Genomic DNA, 23,504 nt, shown 5'->3' with positions numbered 1-23,504 from the left:
CAATAGGGACCTTTATGTCCTACACTACATGCGGGGAGCATGGGAGCATATGTGTGATGTACGGCGTACCTTAAAGCAACCTAAAGGCTTTGTTATACTGACCGGACATCAGGCTTCCCTTGGCGGGGGATCCCTATTGTAAGGAATACTGCAACAGTGAAATGGAAGGACATCACAGAGATTGTTGAACAATATGCATCTACACAGAGGTGAGCTGAGTAAGTGCAGTCTTCTCTGCTCAGGAAACTCTGTTCCAAGATGTACTGTTTTATTCCCTTTTGAGTTCAATGGTTATAACAGAAGTGAAAGCAGCATACACTTTCAGTGCACTGCTCGGAAACAGTATTGTACAGCCTACTGTGTGTCATCATGTTATGCATTTGAAATGAAGACATCTGTTATGTGCAGGGGCCTAACTGCCATATTTCCATGTGGTTCATAAATCTCACCTCTGTTTAGCTTGGAGTCAGAGCAGTACAGCAGTTAACATTCTCTGAATCACTTTCCTCTTGTGTAATAAACAACTGTTTATGAATGGCACCTCTTGCTGTAACTCATGCACGTCATCTTAAAACTATCACTAACATGGCAAGCTTACTGGCATGACAGCTCTTCCTGGACTATGCATGTATTGGTGTGCAAACTCCTATTTTATCTGGTGTAGCATTTAACTTTGTTCTAATGATAATATTGCAGCTAGAAACAGACTGCACATTTACCTGAATCTACTTTAAAATTCATCTGTGATAAGAAGCTATGTGAGCTAAATAGTTTGATGCCTTAACTGGTACTAGATGTGTACAAGTTTTTAGCATAATTATATAGTAAGCTAGAATCTTTATGAAATGGTAAATGTACAAAAAAGGATAGGTTTCCCACTCTTGTTAAATGTTGTTGGAGACAAATCCAGTGCATGCCTTATTAAGAATTATACAATGACCCCCCCCCCATTAATATTCCAAAACGTGCATGCTGATTGGCCAGTGCCCATTGTAAATCCCACAGTAGGCCAACAGAAAAAGGTCCGGTTGCCCGGACTTTTTGTCCGCTGGTATAAAGTGTTCAAAACCTTTTTTTTTTTTTTAAATAAATAAAACAAAAAGAAAAAAAAACAGAGCAATGGAGGCTTTCTTTTCTCCGTTGCTTCTGTTTCAAAGCATTGAGGTACTGAGTATGTGTAGGAATGCAAGTCCCATATGCATGTGCAGTACATCAACACAAGGAAGCAGTATACCATCACCAGTGGAAGAACAGTAATGCGCCGTTATACAAATACATTATTTAAGAAAAGTATTTTTTTTCTTAAATAATGTCATTGTATAATAGCAATAACTGACTCCATGGTTGTGGTATATTGAAATTTACCCACGGTTGGCTTTACATAATCACTTGGGCTTCACCCTCATGATTAAACCATGCCAACCGTGGGTAAATCTTCAATATATCACACCATGCTGTCGGTTAATGCTTAATTATAAAAATCCTGTCTAACCATATGAAACCCATCTTAAGAGTCTTTTTTGGACAAGTTACTTGCTTTTAAAACATCCTCAGAAGTATTGTAAGGTGGTTGTATTCTACACTTTATATCTAAAAGCTGCATCTTCTCTATTTTATATATATATATATATATATATATATATATACATACATACATACATATATATATATATATATATATATATACATACACACACACACATTTTTTTTTGTGAGGGAGGATTCACTACAGGAAAAATGAAAAAAAAATCTAGCATAAAATTCAATGTTTCTATAAAGGATGAACCATCTTATCTGAATTCTGAGAAGAATGTGTGTGCATTTACACTGTATTAAAAAAAATCTCTTTCACTAGGTAAGTCAAGTGAGGGAGCATTTTTCTCCTTATTTTACTCCTTGAAAGTCTGTAGGCTCCTGCACAAGTTCACATCTTTGTCAATTCACAGATGGCACCAAAATATATCCCTGTTATTACAGTACAGCTTCTTGCACTGCACTGAAAAACTCCTCTGCAAAAGTCAAAGGAAACCTTTTGTAAGACAGAGGTTGAATTAGATGCAGCTGTGGTTCTGGAAACAGTACAAAAATGCTAGGCACATCCAGAGTTGCAGTCCTTGGAACTAATAATGACTTCAGGGTAGATAGCAATTTAAGTATCAGTGAAGGCTCTCCTATAGTCTTTTCTCTGAGTAGCACCAAATTGGTTGGAAAATGATTCTCAGGGTTATTTAAACATGAGCACACTCCTTAAGTTGAAATGTATACTTTTTTTGCTCCATCTGAAGTTACCTTTGCAAATCAGGTTTTATGCTTTTTGCCCCCAAATCTGCTGACCATAAATCGGAGTCGATGTTTCACATGGGAGAAGGGGACTTATTTAGCAGCCATGAGGGTTCTTTGTCTCTTTACCAGTATTCCAGAGATGAGGACATTTGTATTTATGGGCTAACCTCTGCCTTGGGCAGAGTGATGTGGAACCTGCATCACAGTGGGAGTTACTAGGCCTTCACCCTACTAAAGGTCAAAGGCACACCTCCATACACTAAAGGACTGCTACAGCTCATGGCTGGCTCCATGTCTTGCTCCCTAGTACAGGCATGCCCATCCTCCCTACCACCTCAGTCAAGTGCCCAAGCTGCTCATTGAACTCAGGTCTCCTGGGTCATAGTCAGGACTTTATCCTTCTATACCACCAGGCGGGCAACTTTTGCTTATCTTCATTACCATGTCATTTCTCATTTAAGCTCCCATCTCCAATTCTAATAAAAAGGAAGGATGAAAGACATAAATGGAAAATACATTAACTTGTGGTATTCAAGTGGGTAACACAAATTATAACCACAGTAAAAGAAAATGTATCACTTTGATTGAAGATCTCTGTCACAAAAAGACAAATCTTTTCACAAGCATGTAACATTAAGCAGATTAAAACACACTAATGGTAATGCTAAAAGTGAAGTTCTGACTGTGGTAGGAAAATTAACAGTACTGGTTACGTATCAGAGCCTCAAGCACCAAAATAGGTTTCATGAAACGCAGGTGTTAAGACCAGTGTTGATCTTCACAGGTCAAAGGTACTCTTAATGAAAATTCTGACCAGGAAAAAAGAGCCAGAAGGTGGATAAAACCAAATGTCATGATCTGCTGTTACACAGATTTTCCTTGAAGATCTGTGTAAGTAAAAAGAAAACAAAGAATACTTTAAAACCAGTTGGCCTGAAATGCTTTCTAAAGACTGTACGATGACTTTTATTTGCTGCTGAAATATATTTTGTATAATATTCCACTAGTACATTGTTAAAACAAACTGTATTTTCTATGCAAGTAATTTTATTGCAATGATCAGTTATACCAAGTGGTGATATGCTTTTTCTCCCTCGACAGAAAATAACATCTCAGAATTATATGGTTTAAAGGGAGGGCCTCAAGGCTGGACTTTATTCAGGTAAACGGAGTAGGTTATTCACTATTACAGGATAAGCATTTGAAGGAACTAAAGAAAACTCTTGAACGAGGGAAAGGATTTTAGCTGCTTGCATGTGCCTTATGTAAATAGTGAGCTTAAAGCTACCTTAAAGGAAAACTCCAACTGGAAGATGAAAACTACTTTTTTATATATAATATTCCGTGCTATACTAATTTATCAAAATAATCTTAAGTATTTCCCATTAGGTTTTATTTTTTTTAATTCCTCCACACATTTAGGTACAGCATACTGATGCAGTTTTGTTTTTCAATCTTTTGCCCATGAAACAGTTTGTATTTACATAATATTACAAAAATTATTAAGAATAAATTAGGCAATTTTATTTCTATACTTTTTTACAGTGATAATGCTGTGAGGCTCTGGTTTATCAGACTGTCTCTGAACAAAGTATTAGCATTTTTCACCAAATTACTCTGATCTGTGCTAACTGAAAGCTGTTAAAAAGTGTAAATCTTCCTTATAAGTATAAAGAAAGTAAATCACAATGCTCTGTCAAATACTCAAAACTGCAAGTCCAACTTGATTTCAAATCACCCACAGTCTTGTTAAGGTGTCCAAGATGCCAGACAAAACTAACATTTTCTCATTCCTCTTTTAACAGTTACCATATCAGTTACCATACCAGAAAGTTAGCAGAGCAGACAAAAAAAAGCTATGTGTAATTTTTAGTAGTCAGTTACCATACCAGGAGGTTAGCAGAGCAGACAAAAAACTATGTGCAGTTTTCCATACTGTCCTTATTTTTCTACCCTTAAAGGGAATAAAGTAACTGACCAAAATAAGAGTATTTATCAGTGTATGTCGTGTAGTATAAGTAATTACAATATCTCATATAAGGAATTGTTAAGCAATTAAAATATTTAGTTTCAGTTTCTCTTTTACATACTCTTTATAACATGATGACTCCAAGAATACATATTGTCATGATGCAAATATTTTGGGCAGTGACTAACAGGTAAAAACTACAAAAAGTCCATTGATGACACATCATGCAGGTTCACTCCAATTCTCTTCTAAAGCAAAACAAAACTTTAACAGCAAAACCAAAAAAAAAAAAAAAAGCTGGAACTCCATCATATGTGGCAGAAATGGAAATAAAAAAGATAGTGATGGACTTGGGCACATTCAACTATATCGAGGTGACATTTAAGAACATCTCCTTAATGGAATTTGTTGGAAGAGTAGGGCTTACTACTACAGGAGTTAATAAAGTCTATGTCACAAGGGGCTGAGGCCCAATCCTGATTTCTTAACAACCCACCCTGGAAACAAACGTTATAGACAGTCTACTGTATCAATTACGGATGGAAATTTCACTGATACCTCAACACTTCTTAATTCTGGGACAATAGCATATATACAGAAAACTGGCAAGTGAGTACATCAGACTTCCATGGTTACATCTTAAAGCCATAATTTCATTAGTATTATACCATCCTGTTTTGGTTTATTTATTCATGTCTGTTTACCAAGGTAATGCACTGATCACAAAATGACGAACTACAGGTACAGTACAAGTGAAATCCTCACAGAGAATACAAAGTCAATAAAAGCAGGAGTAAGAAGGGAGAAATGAAGTATAAACTACTTGAAATTAAACAGAATGCAGTATGAATGACATTTACATCAATGCCACCACACTTAACCAAATAATATTAATAGTCTGTATATTAGAATATATTTTGCACTGCAAAATGTAAACCTGGCAAGATTTTGTACCTATGAAATCTAGTGAAAGTGTTTCTAAATGGGCACATCAACATGAATGGTTGTGCCTCAGGAATTTTAAACTATAAATAAAAAGGATATTTGTAATAAATGTAAATGCACTCAGTGTTAAAAACAAATGTATTCTATTATTTCAGTATTACAACGGTTTAGATCTGCTCTGACTGCTTCTTTTAAGTACTTCACTGAGAACTACAACAGTAAACTGTCACACACATATTTCAGTTGATAACTCGAATGTTGCATAGGGACTTCAAAGTTGGCTGAACTTTGAGCAGTAGGTTAATTACAACTGAAGAATATTGCCAAAAAAACGTAAACGATAAAATGGAAGGTGCAAAAACAGTACTGGTAAGAAAACAAAACGCACCCAGGTCTCAGCACAAAGGCCAGTAGTAGGGCTAGTAACCAATGTTATCACCACAGGAACGACTTTCCCATACAAAATCCAATTTATTGAAGAACAAACCAACGCACACAAAACAGTACGTAGAGAAAGTAAACTTCCACGTTTCGTCCAAAACTTCATCAGACAACAATACGCATCTAAGTTACAATTAAATACCCTAATTAAGATTCAAAACAACCAATAGAATTGAATAGTAATGAATAATTCATTACAAACTCACACAATGGAATACCTCTATGTAAAATATCACAATTTAAACATTTAAAATAATAATGTTGATACATAAAATACATTTTGATAAAATCCATTTGATTAAAATTAGTTAATATATATATGTCAAATAAATACAAGTAATAAATATATATTTGTAAGTAAAATCAAATCCATGTTTTGTTACTATGCTACCCTCTGGTGGTACAAACTGGTATCTCAAATAAATCTGCTGAACATTTTGTATAACACTGTAACACTGTAACACTGGAAACAATGACTCAATCCAGGTTTCTGGATTACAACAAGGTACTGAAAAGTTATTTAGGGACGTGGTGAATGTTAAATTTGACTTCACCAACGATAAAAAAAATAAAAAAGCTAACGGCTCATACAAACAAATGCTAGATGATTTTCACTTTTATTTAAACAAATATAAAATGCTTGAGATGGACAACGCCTATCTCAAACACTGTCTTCATTTAAAAATTGTACCTAAGGGGTTAAGAGTAAGTAAATACCCTAATAATGTGTATGAAGGGACAGATTTTTATAATACTTTGATTCAAATTTTTGATGACTGTGGTTTTGCTATTATGCGTGCTATTATCTCAAATAATGAACATGAAATGGAGAAATTGTTTGTTATAATTGAAGACATTAATAAGGCTGTGGTTAATGACCTTCTGTTCTCAATAGAGGAACAAAGAGGCCAGTACAGAAACTTGTTGAAAGAGGTTGAAAAGCACGGTGTAGATGTACAGAATAGAAAGTTCTCTAAAATTGACAGGGACTTGCATGAGTATAAAACTCACACTCATTATCCAAAACCTAGATCTTGGGGTAGGCAGTTGACAAATAATCCCTATAGAGTTAATGACGGGTTTTTAGTACAGGACCCCGACTTACACAATGACAATGAAGTGGACAATGAAGAGTTTCCCCCAATACGTAGGTCTGAAAGACAAATGTACAAGGACCCAGTTAGTTACAACTCAAAAAACTACAAGGGGAGGGGGGGACATTTCTCTCGGAGAGACAAACAAGCGGACCATTAGACCAAATTGTATGTGATGGAAACAAATCTACCTACAACAACTTCAACATTTTTAACTATTCTCACATTGCACTTACTAAGGTTCACTTTGAGCTATTTTCAAAAGGTTTTGGTTTTATACCACAACGTAAAACTAATATTTTCAAGCTGCTTGTTGATATCAAGTTGTTTATTAGGAAGAAAAATTTGGAAATATTTTTTAAAGGGAAACAAACGACTTTATGTGCTAATGATTTGACCTGTAAGAGCACTTTTAACCCCCCACTGCACCCCCAATTGAAGAACTTTGAGTTAACTTTAGAAAGAGAATTAAGGAGCTCCTTGAGAAAAGATTTTATTCGTCCCAATCTTACTACTAGTGAGTGTTAGATTTTATGAATATAAATCTGAAATTAATTATGTTGTAAATATGCTGAAAGAAAAGGCTTGCTTAAATGCAGAAACAAAGTTTAAGTAATATGTGATCAGCAGTCATACTAAATGACCATGGCTTGGAAAAGGAATCTGCTGAATGGACATTCTTCCCTTACAGACTCAAAACAGGATGTATGCAAGAGCAAAAATACAAAATCTGCTTTTAAAGAATGGACATTTTCCCTTACAGACTCAAAACAGGATGTATGCAAGAGCAAAAATACAAAATCTGCTTTTAAAGAACAATGACATGTTTTTCTGCATGGATAAACAGGATATGACACAAGAACAGTATACAAAGATCCAAATAAAATACAGGATGTTCACACTGTCAGAAAAGCTGATCTCTGACAATGTGTTTTCTCAAAAATATGTTTTTCTTCATAAAAAACAGGATATGCTTATCAGCATTTTTACAAGAACATATGGTCATATACATAGATCCAAATAGAATACAGACAATGTGTTTCCTCAAAAATATGTTTTTCTACATGGACATTAGGACACTGTTACAGGATATTCACACTGTCAGAAAAGCTGGTCTCTTACAAGACATTGTTAAACAAGGAAGTTTAGTATTGTTTCTACAGGATAAGCAATTCTCCAAAATATGTTTATGCATGACTAAAAACTGTATATAAAGAGCTGTATAAATCCAGTTGTTTAGAGGTTTGGTAGGAACACATTTGGTGTTCTGAGGTAAATGTTATATCTCTCACATCATCTGTACTATATGAGAAGTAAAGTTGGAACAGTACTTTTAAGCTGTAACGGTTTTCCAGTTTGGTTTATTATAAAAAGTTATTTGTTACTGCTCTTTAAAGTTGATGCTGCAAAGTATATTCTCTCATCAGTGTATATTCTGCAAGTTTCTGTATGCAACAGACTGTGAATGCAAATATAATCAGACTTTGAATTTTAGCAAGAATCCAGCCAGCAAGACTGAGTGTCTTAAGAACACTGCAGATCCATCACACCAAGCAGTAAGCAAGTAAGATCAAAATATTTTTTCAGTGAGGAGGACATTTTGGTGACTTTGAGTAATGACAGAGGAGTTCGGGTTATGAAACCCGATAAAGGTGGGGGAGTTGTTTTTATGGATCGCAATATGTACGAGGGAAAGATGTTAAATTTGTTGAATGATGTGGAAAAATATAGTGTTACCTCTATCAATGAGATTAACGTTGCTTACAAGAGAATATATGTTTTACTTAACAAATTGTTGTTGGAAGGGTTGATTGATTTGAAAACTTATAAATTTTTACATGTGGAAAAGCCCAGGATTCCATCAATTTTTGGAATCCCTAAAGTGCATAAGGACTTAGTGGATCCCCCTCTTAGACCTATTGTTTCCTCTGAAGGATCAGTCACAGCACCCCTAGCTAAGTACATAGACTTCAAGATCAAGCATTTGGTAAATGAAAATGAAAACATTTTAAAGGATTCCTGGCACTTTTTAAGGAAAATAAAACCTTTCTTACATGGAGAGACCACTGGCTTCGGCACCCTAGACGTCGTAGACTTATTTACTAGCATTCCACATGATATTGGTTTAGCTTGGTTTGAAGAAATGTTACTGCCCCTCAAAAGAATATCTCATAATGAATTTAGAACCATTTTAACTTTGATGGAAATTGTTTTAAAAATAATTTTTTATTTTTTGAGGGAGAATATTACAAGCAAACCAAGGGAGTGGCGATGGGAGTGCATTGTGCACCAACGTACGCCAACATCATTATGGCCTACTGGGAGAACAAGTACGTCCTGATCCCTAGGTTCAAAAATAAGTGGACATTGTACTGTAGGTTTCTGGACGACTTATGTTTTCTATGGAAGGGTACCGTTGATGAGTTTGAGGTTTTTGTTGAGTACATAAATGGAACTACTAATTTCCTTAAGTTCACAAAGCATTTTAATACCACGCAAGTGAACTATTTGGATGTGAACTTGGTAAAATCTGATTACCAGTTTGTGTCCAGGGTGAACAGGAAGAAAACTTTTTCAAACACCTACTTACATTTTACAAGTTCTCACCCATTTTATCAGAAGAGAAGTGTTTTAAAAGGACAGATGGTTAGAATATGTAGAATGACGTCGGATGATTTAATTTTTACCAAGGAATGTGATTATTTGAAGTGTATGTTTTTGGACAGGGGGTATCCAGCTGAAATGATTGGACAGATATTTCAGGAAGTTAGTGAAGGAAGGAAGGGTAGATTTGCACCCATTCTGGGTAAAGAAGATGATGATGATGATGACACTACAAGGACACCTAAAAACACCTCTAATGATGGATTTTCCTCGGGCCTTACCATTATATATGATGGACAATCTGGTAGGTTTAGAAAGATTTTTGATAGGGAGTGGAACAATTTTGCAAAAGTATCTGATCTGGGACACATTTTTGACAACGAAACAAAATACATTTATAAAAGGGGTTGTAATATAAAAGGAATTTTAGAAAAAAGTAGTAATGCCAAGCGATGTGACAACAACAAAAAGAAAAAAAATTGGAGTTTTTAAATGTGGGGCTTGCCCTTACTGTAAAATTCTTAAGACTGGTAGCACTTACTTTTTAGCAGCCCGTAAGAGGACATTAACACTTGCGTCTTTTCTGAATTGTAATACCAAGGGTATTATATATATTGCTTTATGTGGAAAATGTGAAGCATTTTACATAGGAAAAAGCAAAAGAAAAATAAAACAAAGAATCTACGAGCACCTGTATGACATCAGAACCAGGTGTGAAATGAACTCTTTGTATAAACACACTTTGGTTTGTGAAGGGGCACACTTTGATTTTTTTGTGTTGGAAGTGGTCCCTTCAGACCCTAGGGGGGGCTGTTGGGAAACTCTTGTCGCATACAGGGAGCTGTACTGGCAGATAGTTTTAGAATCAAATAAGTTCCCAGGTATTAATGATATGATTACTCTGGCACCTGTTCTAAAAATGAGATCAGCAAAACTTTAACTTGTTTTGGTTTGTGTAATTCAAGGCACATATATGATTCATATCAGTGGCAGCTGGTGACTTCAAATCACAGGGGGGCTGCAGGAGACAGCTGAATGGGTGGGGTCAAGGGGAGGGGTGTGGTCAACCAGAAAGGGGAGGAGCTATGCACAAAACCACAAAAACCTAACTTTAATTAAATATGCTGCCCTGGGTGGCAAACCATCATTATGGTCCAATCAAGACAAAAATAAGTGTAGAAGAATAAAAATATTTCAATGCATTGGCTGCATGACAGCTTACTTAATATCTAGATGGAAACAAAAGGTTGTGAGGCATGAAAAAATAAATTACTTTTTAAATACATTACTGGAATGCCAGTCAAAATCAAGTATAAGAAAAACCAGAAGCACTCAACTCAAACCACTTCTCCTTGCACTGCAGTTCTAAGTATAATATATTCAGCTTTATTAAAGTACGAAGTAACATGCTGAAAGTAGAAATCTATGTGATGCCCCCACTTGTAAAAATGTTTCTTATCCAAAAAAGACCTGCTGCCTGACAACTTGTTTCATGGGGAAAACATGATAAAAGTAAAAAATGAAAAGCAAACAAGAAACAAGCTCAAGATACATTGCTTAAAGGATTACTGTACATGTTATGGACCACACATGATTGGCATTCTGTTTAGTTTACGGGTAAAGTCTGTAGAGATGACTGGAAATCTCCAACAAGTGTAATGAGCTTTTTAAAATAATGGAATCCTGTCCTTTAATACCCAAGGCTTATACATTATCTAGTCAAGTATTCTCTGCATGGCAACAACAGAAAGACTTTCAATGTTGGCAATTCTTTAACAGTATGCTTATTAAAGCTTACTTGCATCTTACGATCTCAGACAAGCTTACCTTGTGGTCATTAAAGCATTGCTACTTAAACACAGAGCAACAGGCACTTTGAGTAATAAGCATAAATCTGAGTAATAAGCATAAATCAACAGTACAAAAATATGACAGAAACCAGACCATTCTGCAAAATCAAGGACAGATGAAAAGCCACTGTAGTACTTATGCAGTGTGTCCTCCCCATCCAAGGTAGATACAACTACTCCTTGCCTTGCTTGGACACATCCAGAGTCACTACATGGGGGAGTGGGTGCAACAAGCATGTCACAATTTGAAATTTCTCTGGCTGACTGTGATGGCCCTGACACATTTGTCATACCTCTCAACCTCAAGAGCAAGAAATCTGGACAAAGCCATACACAGGCCATACACAGAAGTGGGACAAAGGCCCAAAAATAAGGACAATTTTTAAATATTGCTCTAATAAACTTAGAAAGATAATAGAATAGGTCTTGCATTAGTATGAATTTTCTGAAGGGTATAAAATCTGAAACTCAAATGTCTGTCATTTTCTAACTTCAGTCTTTAGTGATTTGTCACTAATTTGCCAAAAAACACAACTTTATGAAAAATGGACCAAACATGTGATGCAAAAATATAAAATAGACACACAATACAGCTGCTACCTGCCAAAGAAGGGACACTTTAATATTAGTACTGCTACCTTGAGCAGCTGACAAAATAAAAGAATCTACATGCATTTCACGTAATCTATAACTTTGATTATTACAGTTATTTCTTAATTGTAAACCCTCCATGTTTTCTTCCAAAATTGCTATTTTGGAGGGATTATTAGGGGGAAGAGCAACATTTTGAGCCAAAAATTGGGGACAGTTGAGAGGTTGGCGATGCCTAATTCTATAAAGCAATTTATTTGCATGTACCTCTCAACCTGTTAATGCAGTAAATCTGAACAAGGCCAAATATATTGGGGCACATATAAACAGTACTAAAATTGCTCTTGTATAAATTGAGACAGTTGATAGAACAGCTCTTACTTTAACATGCATTTTCTGAAGGTTATGAAGTCTGAAACTTATTATTTAGTGACTTAATTCCTAAATGATTTGCCAGAAAACTACAAATTTTATGAAGAACAAACCAAAAATAAGAAGCAAAAATCTATTCATTCTTTGAAAATCTGGACAGTTGGGAGGTATAGTTCAGCTGGGCCTGTCTGAGTTTGCTGCCCTTCCCCCCTGACAAAATAATGGTTGAATGGAGCCTCTGCAGCCATTCCAATGAACCATTACTTGGCTATTTCACTCCATTTACCATAAACACTAATGTGCATACTGCTTTACTTCTATGATGAGTTGGACTTCATTTGAAAGTTTTATTTTGTATTTTACAGCACAAACACTAAGTCATCTGTTAAACAAAGCAATGCAGTCTCACAATGAAAACTTAGCATTAAAACTTCTCTGCCCTAGAAACTCACATTCATTGAAACAGCATTGAAACCAGGGTTGCCAGACGTCCCTATTTGGGCGGGACTGTCCCGAGATCAGTAGCCTGATCCCGAGTCCCGCCCTGCCGGTTTAAATCCCGGCCAGCCTCCACTTTGTTTGTTTTTTTTTTGCTTGACCCATACCTGGCATACGGGCCAATCAAAAATTACTAAACACGGACTTCTTGTGTTCCGCATTAAAACACAAGCTCCGTGTTACTTTGATTGGCCCATATGCCGCATACGGGCCAATCAAAAGCAAACAGCTTCTCGTGTTTAATGCGGAACTGCAATGCATTAAACACGAGAAGCTCAGTGTTTATTGCAGGCAGAGTGAGCTCAGTTCTTTAATGCGGAACTATGTTCCGCATTAAAGACCTTTTTTTTTTTGGTCTTCAGTTGCCGCCGAAGACCTTTTTTTTTTGGTCTTCACTTCGTGAGAGACCTTCTTTTTTTTTTTTGTCCCTACCTGGGTTGCTGGAAATCTGGCAACCCTGATTGAAACCCACATTCAAAGAAAATACATTTTGCCAGTGGCAGATAAAGATTACTTTTGGGCTGTTTTCAAATCATAGGCCCCTTGCATATGAAACATACATGTGCTCTTTGATACACATTCCTCATTGTACTAAAATTATATTCCTTGTACAATACAGTACACTTGTTAGAGGGTGTTTTAAATTTGTTTTGAACATTTTTCCAGTAAGCAATGAAACAAACCATATGCACCCATAATGGCAAAACTGCCCAGTTGAGAACATTTATCATAAAAAAGTCTACTCAGACTTCCACAGTCCACCATTATTAGTAAATATACACAATTCTACAGTTCACCATTATTAGTAAATATGCACAATTCCACAGTCCACCATTATCAGTAAATATGCACAATTCTACAGTCCACCTTTATCAGTAAATATGCACAATTCTACAGTCCATTATCAGTAAATATGCACAATCTCTGAAGTAAGTCATCTAAATAATTCCACATTAAAGAAATCTGTAACTAATGAAGCGGTTGCTGCTAGCAATCACCTTTATATTTCATGGTTTCATCGAAAAATAAAGTGCCTGTTGCCCCTCAGGAATAAATTGCCTATATTACATTAAAAAATGATAAGCTAGTAATAATATTGCAAGAAGAAATGGATGGCAAACTGATGACAGACTCATAGTTAGTATCTTCACCAAGGAGAACATTCTCAGTATGGCAGCATCCACCCCTTGTGGGAGTAGAACCCACAGCCTTCTGCATCAAAAGCAAGTACACAACCTGTTGTGCTATATTATTAACTAGGCAAAGCACTAAACTTCTATTCCCCTGCAGCTCTCAGCTCCTTGTAAAATCTACTCAATACTCAACTGCATCTCAACTTCGCAGCTCAAGAAAACTGGAAAAAGCCAAAATGTATTGGGGGGGGGGGGTCAAAAGCCCAAAAACCAGGGACACATTAAACATTGCTTGTATAATCTTGGAAAGTTGCTAGAATAAAATGTTGTGTTGCCACCATACATTTTACTGCTAAGGTCCCTGAGCAAAAAACAGAGTAACATACCACTACGCCACATCAGCTGCTTTGTAAAAGAGAGGAAGACTGAAACTTAAATGGCTATCATTTAGTGAATTCAGTTCTCACCATAGCTGTCAACCTCTTAGTACAAAACACCTGGACAAACCCAGTAATAAGGGAATACAGCCCACAAACATATTCAGTGAATTCAGTTCTTGCCATAGCTGTCAACCTTAGCACAAAAACCTGGACGAAGCCAATAATGGGGGAATACAGTCCCAAAAATAGGGACAAATTTAAAATATTCATCTTATAAACTTAGAAAATTGCTAGAAAAAAAGGTTGTGCTACTATGTATTCTGAAGAACATGAAGTTTGAAATTCAAATGCCGGTCAATTTTACTGCTGACAGAACAAAAACAATTTTCAGCAGAGAGGCAGGGATTAATACTGCAGACACGTCTTTGTAAAATGGCAGGGCACCAGAGCAAATCCATACAAACACAGGGAGGAGATGCAGACTCCACGCAGAAGCCACCCCAATCAAGAATCAAACCAGAAAACCTATAGCTGTGAGGCAACAATACTACCACTGCACCATCAAATATGCAAGGAATTAAACATTCAGAAACCTGAAGTCTGAAATTCAAATGCCTGTCAACTTTACTGCGGACAGAACAAAAACAATTTTCAGCAGAGACACAGGGATTAATACTGCAGACACGTCTTTGTAAAATGGCAGGGCACCAGAGCAAATCCACACAAACACAGGGAGGAGATGCAGACTCCACACAGAAGCCACCCCAACCAAACCAGAAAACCTATAGTTGTGAGGCAACAATACTACCACTGCACCATCAAATATGCAAGGAATTAACCATTCAGAAACCTGAAGTCTGAAATTCAAATGCCTGTCATTTTTACTGCGGACAGAACAAAAACAATTTTCAGCAGAGACGCAGGGATTAATACTGCAGACACGTCTTTGTAAAATGGCAGGGCACCAGAGCAAATCCATACAAACACAGGGAGGAGATGCAGACTCCACACAGAAGCCACCCCAACCAAGAATCAAACCAGAAAACCTATAGCTGTGAGGCAACAATACTACCACTGCATCTACTGCACTACACCATAATCAAGATTTGTGTAGCACTCACATTAACTGTGCTGTATCCGACAACAAATCTAGCATTCCTGCTTAATCTGGTTCTCACCAGTAAAATCTTGACCTTATAATTCTAAATCATGCTGTAGTCAGAGTCCTTGCTAAGGTACCCTCCCCTTCTACAGCAAAAAACTTCAACACAGTATCAGATCTATGTCCTTGAGCCAAAATGTGGGAAAAGTTCATCTGTGAACAGACACTCGAATACATTATAAAGTACTACATTTTGACTGATAAGCAACAGGGCTGTTGGCCAATCTACAGCACATTTATATACTATCTATGTATTAACAGAGCAAAACATATACCTGCATGGGTCAGAGAATGCTGACAGGAGCTAAAGCATAGGCCTTATAGCTTTATAACAACACACGCATGCACACACACACACACACACACACACACACTACTAAATTAAAAGCTAGTACCATACCATACACAACGTATAAACTAAAAGCAAGTACCATACACATCATTGTAAAAGTAAAAAGCACCATACACTTACCTGTCCATTCTCCTTCTCCATAGTATCCAGCTAATTCTGCCTGCGCAATACTCCCAAGACCCGCGAGATCCCTGACATCAAACAAACCTTCCGTCGAGAGTCCGAGACTGTTCTGACTGCTGCTGTTGCAGTCCGGCCCCGAGACATCATCCCAGCGAGTCTGTGCACTTTAAAAGTGCACAGATGTCTCCATGTGTTCCCTATGGGTCCTGCCGGACTGCCTGGAGCATGCGCATAGACGCGCAGTAGTTGGGACTACTGCGCATGCGCGAAGTCCGCGAAAATTTAAAAAAATGTTTTTTTTCTATTTTTATTTCATTCTGAGGGGGCTGCAGTCCGGCAGCCCGATAGCACGGGCCACCCCTGATTCATATATAAAAAAGGTTTATACAAAATGTTCAGCAGATTTATTTGAGATACCAGTTTGTACCACCAGAGGGTAGCATAGTAACACAACATGGATTTGATTTTACTTACAAATATATATTTATTACTTGTATTTATTTGACATATATATATATTAAGTAATTTTAATCAAATGGATTTTATCAAAATGTATTTTATGTATCAACATTATTATTTTAAATGTTTAAATTGTGATATTTTACCTAGAGGTATTCCGTTGTGTGAGTTTGTAATGAATTATTCATTACTATTCAATTCTATTGGTTGTTTTGAATCTTAATTAGGGTATTTAATTGTAACTTAGATGCGTATTGTTATCGGATGAAGTTTTGGACGAAACGTGGAAGTTTACTTTCACTACATACTGTTTTTGTGTGCGTTGGTTTGTTCTTCAATAAATTGGATTTTGTATGGGAAAGTCGTTCCTGTGGTGATTGGAAACATTGGTTACTAGCCCTATTACTGGCCTTTGTGCTGAGACCTGGGTGCGTTTTGTTTTCTTACCAATATTGCCAAAAAAGCCAAAGAAAGTTAACAGTTTGGGTAAAATTCAGTCACTAGCTAGTCACTACACTGCTTGGGTGCCATCAAAGAAGAAATCTGGAGAAAGTAAGTGAATACTGACCAGAAATGGTGAAAAAAACTGACTAGGAAGAGGTTTGTATCTGTTCAGCAAAATGCAGTCGAAGTTTCATCAGGAGATTGCTTCCACTAACTTAAAGGAAATTATTTTTTTTTATTTATTTTTTATTTTACGTTTACCGGGTTAGTCTAACTGGATACATGTCCATTTTCAGCAGAGAACCGGGGAGAAAAGCTCCACAATGAAAAACAACACAAACATCAAGGTAAATTCTTAATAACAAAATATAGAGAGACACAAAATATACATACAAATACATTTGTCAGTTCCATGGTATGTAAGTAACAGAAATATTTAAGAGACTTTTTGGATTAGTCAGGATTTGAACAAGGACATAGCCAATGAGCCTTGAAGAAAAGCTTAAGATTAGTTTTGAAATAACTAGGAGAGGTAATAAGTCTTAGGTTGTTAGGAAGGGAATTCCATAGCTTTCCTATAGAGTTGGCATAAAGAGCATCACCTCCCGAATTATTAGATTTTGTGGTTTGTACCAGGACACTATTTGAAGATGGAAGGCAGTTGAGATTGGAGTAGGGGGTCAAGAGTTTATTCAGTGAAGGGGTTTTGTCCGGTTCCTTAATTATTTTAAATGCTTCAGTAAGTTGGGTGAGTTTGAGAAGATTAGGCAATTCTAACCAGTCAAGTTTTTTTAGGTTAAGGCAGTGATGAGTACGATAAGGTACTCCTGTTACAAACTTGGCAATATGGTTATAGGCAACAGAGAGTTTCTTTAGCTCAGTTTTATTGAGGAAGGATAGTACCGGAGAGGCATACAGTAAAGTGGAGAGAAGGTGTGTACGTGCAATGGTTAGTTTGGTGTTAGGAGTGAGAAAGTTCTTAATTCTGTACATGGAGCCCAATTTCTTGTTTACTGACTTAATGGTTTGACAAATGTGTATATCAAATTTGAGCTTGTGATCAATAGTAACACCTAGAAGTTTGGTGTGAGAGACAGGCTCTATGATGGTGCCATTAGTGGATTGAACGTGAAAGGTCCTATTATTGGAATGTAGAGGGTGTTGCCCTAAGGGAGTAGATAAGGAGGGGAAAATTAGTAGTAATTTAGTTTTTGTTGGATTTAGGATGAGTTTCCGTTCAGAGAACCATTTTTCAACTGCAGCAAAGCAGTTTTGGGTGACTAATTGGAGATTATGGAGAGAAACATCGGAACAAATCAGGGTAGAGTCATCTGCATATTGAATGCAGGTGGCTTTGGGGATGACTGAATGGAGATCATTTATGAATACGGAGAAAAGAAGGGGACCAAGTATTGAGCCTTGTGGGACTCCAATGGTGTTTGGTAGCAAGTGAGATAGCTTGCTTTGCCACTGGACTGCTTGTTGTCTCCCAGAAAGGTAAGCTTTAAACCAGTTTAAGGCTAAGTTATCAAGGCGAAGGTTTTCGAGGGTGTCGAGCAATAGTTGGTGATTGACCATGTCAAAGGCTTTTGACAAGTCAAGAAAGAGAGCTGAAGTAATTAATTTGTTTTTGCGGTTGCTGTTAACAGAGTCAACAAAGGAGAGTAGGGCAGTGGTTGCACTATAATGGGGGCGAAAACCATGTTGAGTTTTGGACAAGAGATTGTTTAGGGTGAGATATTGTAGGAGTTGCTTGTGAGCACACCTCTCCATAATTTTAGCTATTGGAGACAATATTGCTATAGGTCTATAGTTCGATGTTTCCGTGGAAGAGCCTCCCTTATGAAGTGGGATGACGTATGATATTTTCCAAATAGAGGGGATGGTTGCCTCTGTTAAAGTTCTGTTAATCAAGATTGAGACTGGATAGGCAATAACATCTGATGCTATTTGTAGATATTCAGCTGGGAGACGATCAGCCGATAGGGTGGATGGTTTAAGTTTCTTCAATAGGGTTCTAATATAGGAGGTGGATATTGGTTGGAGGGTAAAGGCGGGTAGAGATTTACCAGTGGCGTTGGTACAGGAGGAGGAAGAAGTAGGTAGCTGACTGGCTAGGGACTGAATGGTCTCGGTGAAAAAAGTGTTGAAAGTATTAGCTACTTCTTCAGGACCTTTACCAATGAGTTTCTCAGGGGTGGGGGTAGTTGATTTCCCAGGATGAAGGAGGTTATTAAAACCTGCCCAAAACTTCTTTGGGTTATGCTGGTGTTTATCCTGGAGGTGACAGAAATAGTTCTTTTTATCACGGGTAATATCTGTTTTTGTGGAGTTTCTAAGCTGCTGAAATCTGATACGATCTAGAGGTGCTTTAGTGGTTCGCCACTTATCCCAGGCCTGGTCTCTAAGTTTGATTATTGATTTGGTTTCTTTGGTAAGCCAAGGTGCTATCCGGACTTTGGATCTAATAAGGCGGTAAGGAGCATGAGAGTCCAGTATTTTTAGGAATGTGTCATTAAAGTATGTCACACTATCTTCTAGGGGAAGTGTTTTTAGGATGGACCAGTTACAGGATTTGAGGTCTGCTAGGAATTGTCCTGGGACAAATTTCGTCTTATTTCTAATAAGTCTGTGTATGGGAAGGTTTGTACATGTAGATTTATGTTTTATTATGAAAGTGACAAGGTGGTCACTGAGATCATTGGGCAGAGTCCCAGTGGTATAATTAAATCTGTCTTTGTTGGTAAGAATCCAGTCGATGGTGCTTTCTTTTTGGTGTGCATTTCCAATTCTTGTTGGAGATATAATGTTTTGGGAGAAGCCATGTAGATTAATGGGCAGGGGATTCATTTGGTCAGAGCACCGGGACCAGTCAATGTTAAAGTCGCCTAGTACAATAGTTTCTTGAGGGTAGTTCGTGGCTAACCAACTTCGAGTTAATTCCAATGTTTCCAAGTTCTTCCCAGGTGGAATGTATACTACAATAAGATTAATACTTTTTTGGTTGTTTAGGCATATTTTTAGGGCAATGAGTTCCATATTGGAGACCTTGGGAGTTTGTAGTGGATTCATAACAATGTTCAATGTGTTTCTAAACATTACTGCTATTCCACCACCCTTTTTTTTTGTCCGATCAACCCTAAGTAAATTATACCCTGGTGGGAGAATCTCTTCATCCTTTGTGGATGGTTTGAGCCAGGTTTCAGATAGGCACATGATGTCTGGGAGATGTGTGGCTAACATAGCGTGTAGATTATGAATCTTGTTATTGATACTTCTTAGATTAAGATGGAAGATGAGGAGGGAGCTGGATGATTTTTGAGCTAATTTTGGGGTGACAGAGTCAGGGTTAAGGGTTGGGGTGTACATCACCATCTTTAGCAATATATTTTTTCAGATGGTCTATGAGTCTTAGTAGTTTGTAAAGTATCTTTAGACTTGATTTAGAAGTGGCTGCTTTTGGGTAACGTTGGGTGAGATACACAGTATTAAGATTTAATGTAGTAGTAGGGAAGCTAGAAGGACAAATCATATTAGAAGGGAGATTAGTGTGAATGCAGGTATGAGCACTGGGGAATTGAATACCCAATAGAGTTTGGTATTCATATTGCGAAGAGAAATACGGGATAAATAGAAGTAGAACTGAGAGTGGGAAGATAGAAATAATTTCTTTACCCATAGTAAGAAGAAATTATGGCTAGTGGGGTGGGAGGAGTTGGGATAGTCAGCTAATATACTGGTAGATAGCCTGGATTGTGGGAGGGGATATGTTAAAATAGGGGGCTGTAATTGGTTCAGAGCTGAGTGGGATGGGTTTGTTGATCTGATAAATATAGAGATAGCGGGGGCGGGTGGGATATGGGGGCAGGGTGGGGCGCGGAGCGAGCCCGAGCGAAGCGAGGGCGAAGCGGAGCGGGGATACACCAGTCAGGAGTTTGCAGGGTCTTAAAGGCCAGCTGCTTGTAAGTACAATATTCTGCTATTAAAACGCAGGTTATTCTTAAAGCTTATGTCTTAACAGCTTGTAATAGTGGGCATATTAAGGTGAAGTTAGTGTCCAACTACTTAGCTTCACACTGCCTGCATGTTAGAACAGTATTGGGGCTTTAGGTTTAATATATTTATAGGCTGCTTGGACAAGGGCTGCCAGGTTAGGTGAAAGGTAATGTTTTATTTCCTGCCAGTGAGACACTTTCCAGTAATAAAAAATATAGCAAGGGTATTTGTTTTTACCCTTTTTCCTTGGGGATAGTAGACTGTAATCTTAATAGTAGGAGTCAGCCTGTGCATTTGCACCGAGGTTGCAATCTTTCAGCATCAACGCCTATTATCGGGAGCCACGCGGGAATTATTTGAAGAGGGCTACCTCAAGGCAGGAGCGGGGGAACGAACGGAAATAGATCAAATGTAGTCAGAGATGTTTAAAATACGTGAGACATTGGAAGAATATATCATAATTCCCTGTATTCATAAACATAGTGTGAACAGGAGTTCAAAAATCTCTGTGCATTGCGTCAGGCAGACAGCCATTCTGGATCATAATTCATAGCCATGAATCATGGTCCACAATGGTAATGTACAACCCTCTCTGTACTTTATGGATGTCACACAGAACACTTTTTACACCACTGTGCACAATGCTCTCTTATATATCCAACTCATTTCCCCACCTCCTGTTCACCCCAGCAATTGCTGCACTGTGCTATGTGGCATGACACTGTAGCACAGTGAAGTACAGTACAGAACTTTTATACAGGAAAATAAGAGTCTGAACCACTGGAGCTTTTTTCCAACAGTGCAATGGGGGACATTAACATTTTATTTTTATGAGAGCACTAATCTGTTGCTTAGTACTGTCTTTCTAGTTTTGTCTACGGATGTAGCTGAGTAACAAAAGTTTTAGACAAACTATAAGTATTTTGCGGAGCAAAAAATAGGTGCCCCATTCAGATGTTTGGTACAGATAACAAAACTGGAAAGACTGTATGGTAAAAAGGGATGGACACATTTATAAATATAGCCATCAAATGTACTTTACCTAGAAACTCAAAAGTAGTGTTCTCGGCACACGTACCTGCAAAGCTTCCGAATAGCAAATGGAGAAACAACAGACCTCTTAGGCTCACAGGTATCAGATTCAAAATATGCAGCTTCAGCTTTTTCTGCCTCTTTTGCCAGTTCTGCAGACTCAAGCTCAGTTAACCAATACTGATCCACATCTCGATAGTCAAGTTCGTCAATCTCCTCGCCTTCTTCACCAGATTCAGCTGAGCTGTTGAAGAAATACATTATTAGAGCCCAGTAGTAACAATGCCGCTATTACAGTAAGTGAACCCTTTAAGCCTCCTTATCCATTTCTTACTGTTAGCACTAAATAACTTCATGGTATTCATGCCCACTATACCATGTGTAGAAATCAGTTTACTTTTTTTCTCTTCCACTAACCAGAAACAAAAGACAATTCAAAACTTTACCCTTCTCTACTCCAGTTAAAGTTAAACTAATAAAGAAACAAATGTACTTTGGTATCCAACAAGCAGAACTAGACTTCAATATTCTGCAGCAGTCAGATTCCACTTTCTAACTACAGAGCAAGTGACTAGGAAGTGACTGTCCAGGTGCAAAAACATACTAATAACTGTATTCAAAATAATTCATATCATAAGTGCTTCACTGTTAAGTATAACAAACTGGTAAGACTGTTGATGATGCAGTTTTGCATCTGAATGTCAACATTTAAAAATGTACAATGGCTATCAAAGCACGCATAAAACATGTTAGTGATCAAGATATGAAAAAACTTGGCAACTTTCATATTTTATTAACTTAGCATACAAATAAAATAGTAAAAAAAAAGAAGTATTTGCATGTCATATGATTTTTATACAGCAAATTGAAAACTTCATTACAGAATGCAAAAGGGCATTTAAATTGAATATTTCAAAAAGTGTCTCTCATGAGGTGTTCTAATAATCCATGGAGTCCAAGTATTAAAAAGTTACCAAAGGAATATATTGAAATACAAGGTCAGAGGTGCACTGATTTTCAAGATGATTTCAACACATTTCTTACATGTAATCTTCATAGACTTAGCTAGCAAGCAAAACTATAGAACATGTTTATTGGGCTGAAAAAAACAGCTGTTATTTTGCATACTGTCTTAAATATTACATTCTGGCAAAGAACAAATTACAAACAAACACATATAGAGAAAGCCCTCTGCTTAGGCACTGTTAAAATAAGTGAAAGGATATTACCAGCTCTCATTTGGGAGTCGAACCCAAGACTTCAAGCTTACTGTGCTGTTGTCACTGCCACTGGATTCTTTAAAAGAATTAATGAGTTCTTACAGCAAGTCACAAGGATGTGAGCAACTAAAGGGATGAGACTATATGGAGTGGAACAAATCACTGCAAAGATGAAATGCCAAACTACATCTGCAGGTCTTCAAAAAGTCTGTCATTTGTCTGATTCAACTTGTTGACCAGAAACAGTATTATCAAAGACTCATCCTCAGGCCCAAACCACAATGACACTGGAACACAGAAGTAGCAATTTCTTTACTAGGCAAACATAAGTTAAGCAATTATTTGAGCTTCTGGACTAATAGGAACCATTCAGTGGGAATGAAGTTACTGAAGTTAGATTCAGTGCTTAATTATCCACTTGTGACTAGAAAGGGAAGTACACAATTTCTTTCTTATTGGCTAACAAAAGACACGTATAAAATGCCAGTGTGGAAAGAAAGTTTATAGCTCAGACATTTAGAAGGACAACTGCACCTCAGAGACAGACACTAAGAAT

At 37.2% G+C, this 23,504-nt stretch overlaps 1 protein-coding gene across 4 annotated transcripts in view; it reads right to left on the bottom strand.

The window, feature by feature from the left end:
- DHX57 (DExH-box helicase 57) overlaps positions 1–23,504 on the bottom strand; it is a 2,066,546-nt gene that overhangs the window by 1,861,673 nt on the left and 181,369 nt on the right. For 3 of the 4 annotated variants that reach the window (XM_044057412.1, XM_044057439.1, XM_044057420.1), the window contains exon 4: positions 21,775–21,975. In XM_044057412.1, the coding sequence (XP_043913347.1) occupies positions 21,775–21,975 (201 nt within the window). The remainder of the gene's footprint in view (positions 1–21,774; positions 21,976–23,504) is intronic. The other variant, XM_044057430.1, reaches the window with a different exon arrangement.

The sequence above is a fragment of the Protopterus annectens genome, chromosome 1.part2 (genome assembly GCF_019279795.1).
Source record: "Protopterus annectens isolate FY-2018-M chromosome 1.part2, PAN1.0, whole genome shotgun sequence".
NCBI classification, from domain to species: domain Eukaryota; kingdom Metazoa; phylum Chordata; order Ceratodontiformes; family Protopteridae; genus Protopterus; species Protopterus annectens.
Note: the sequence above shows the minus strand (reverse complement) of the source record. Positions and strands in the feature narration are given on the sequence as shown.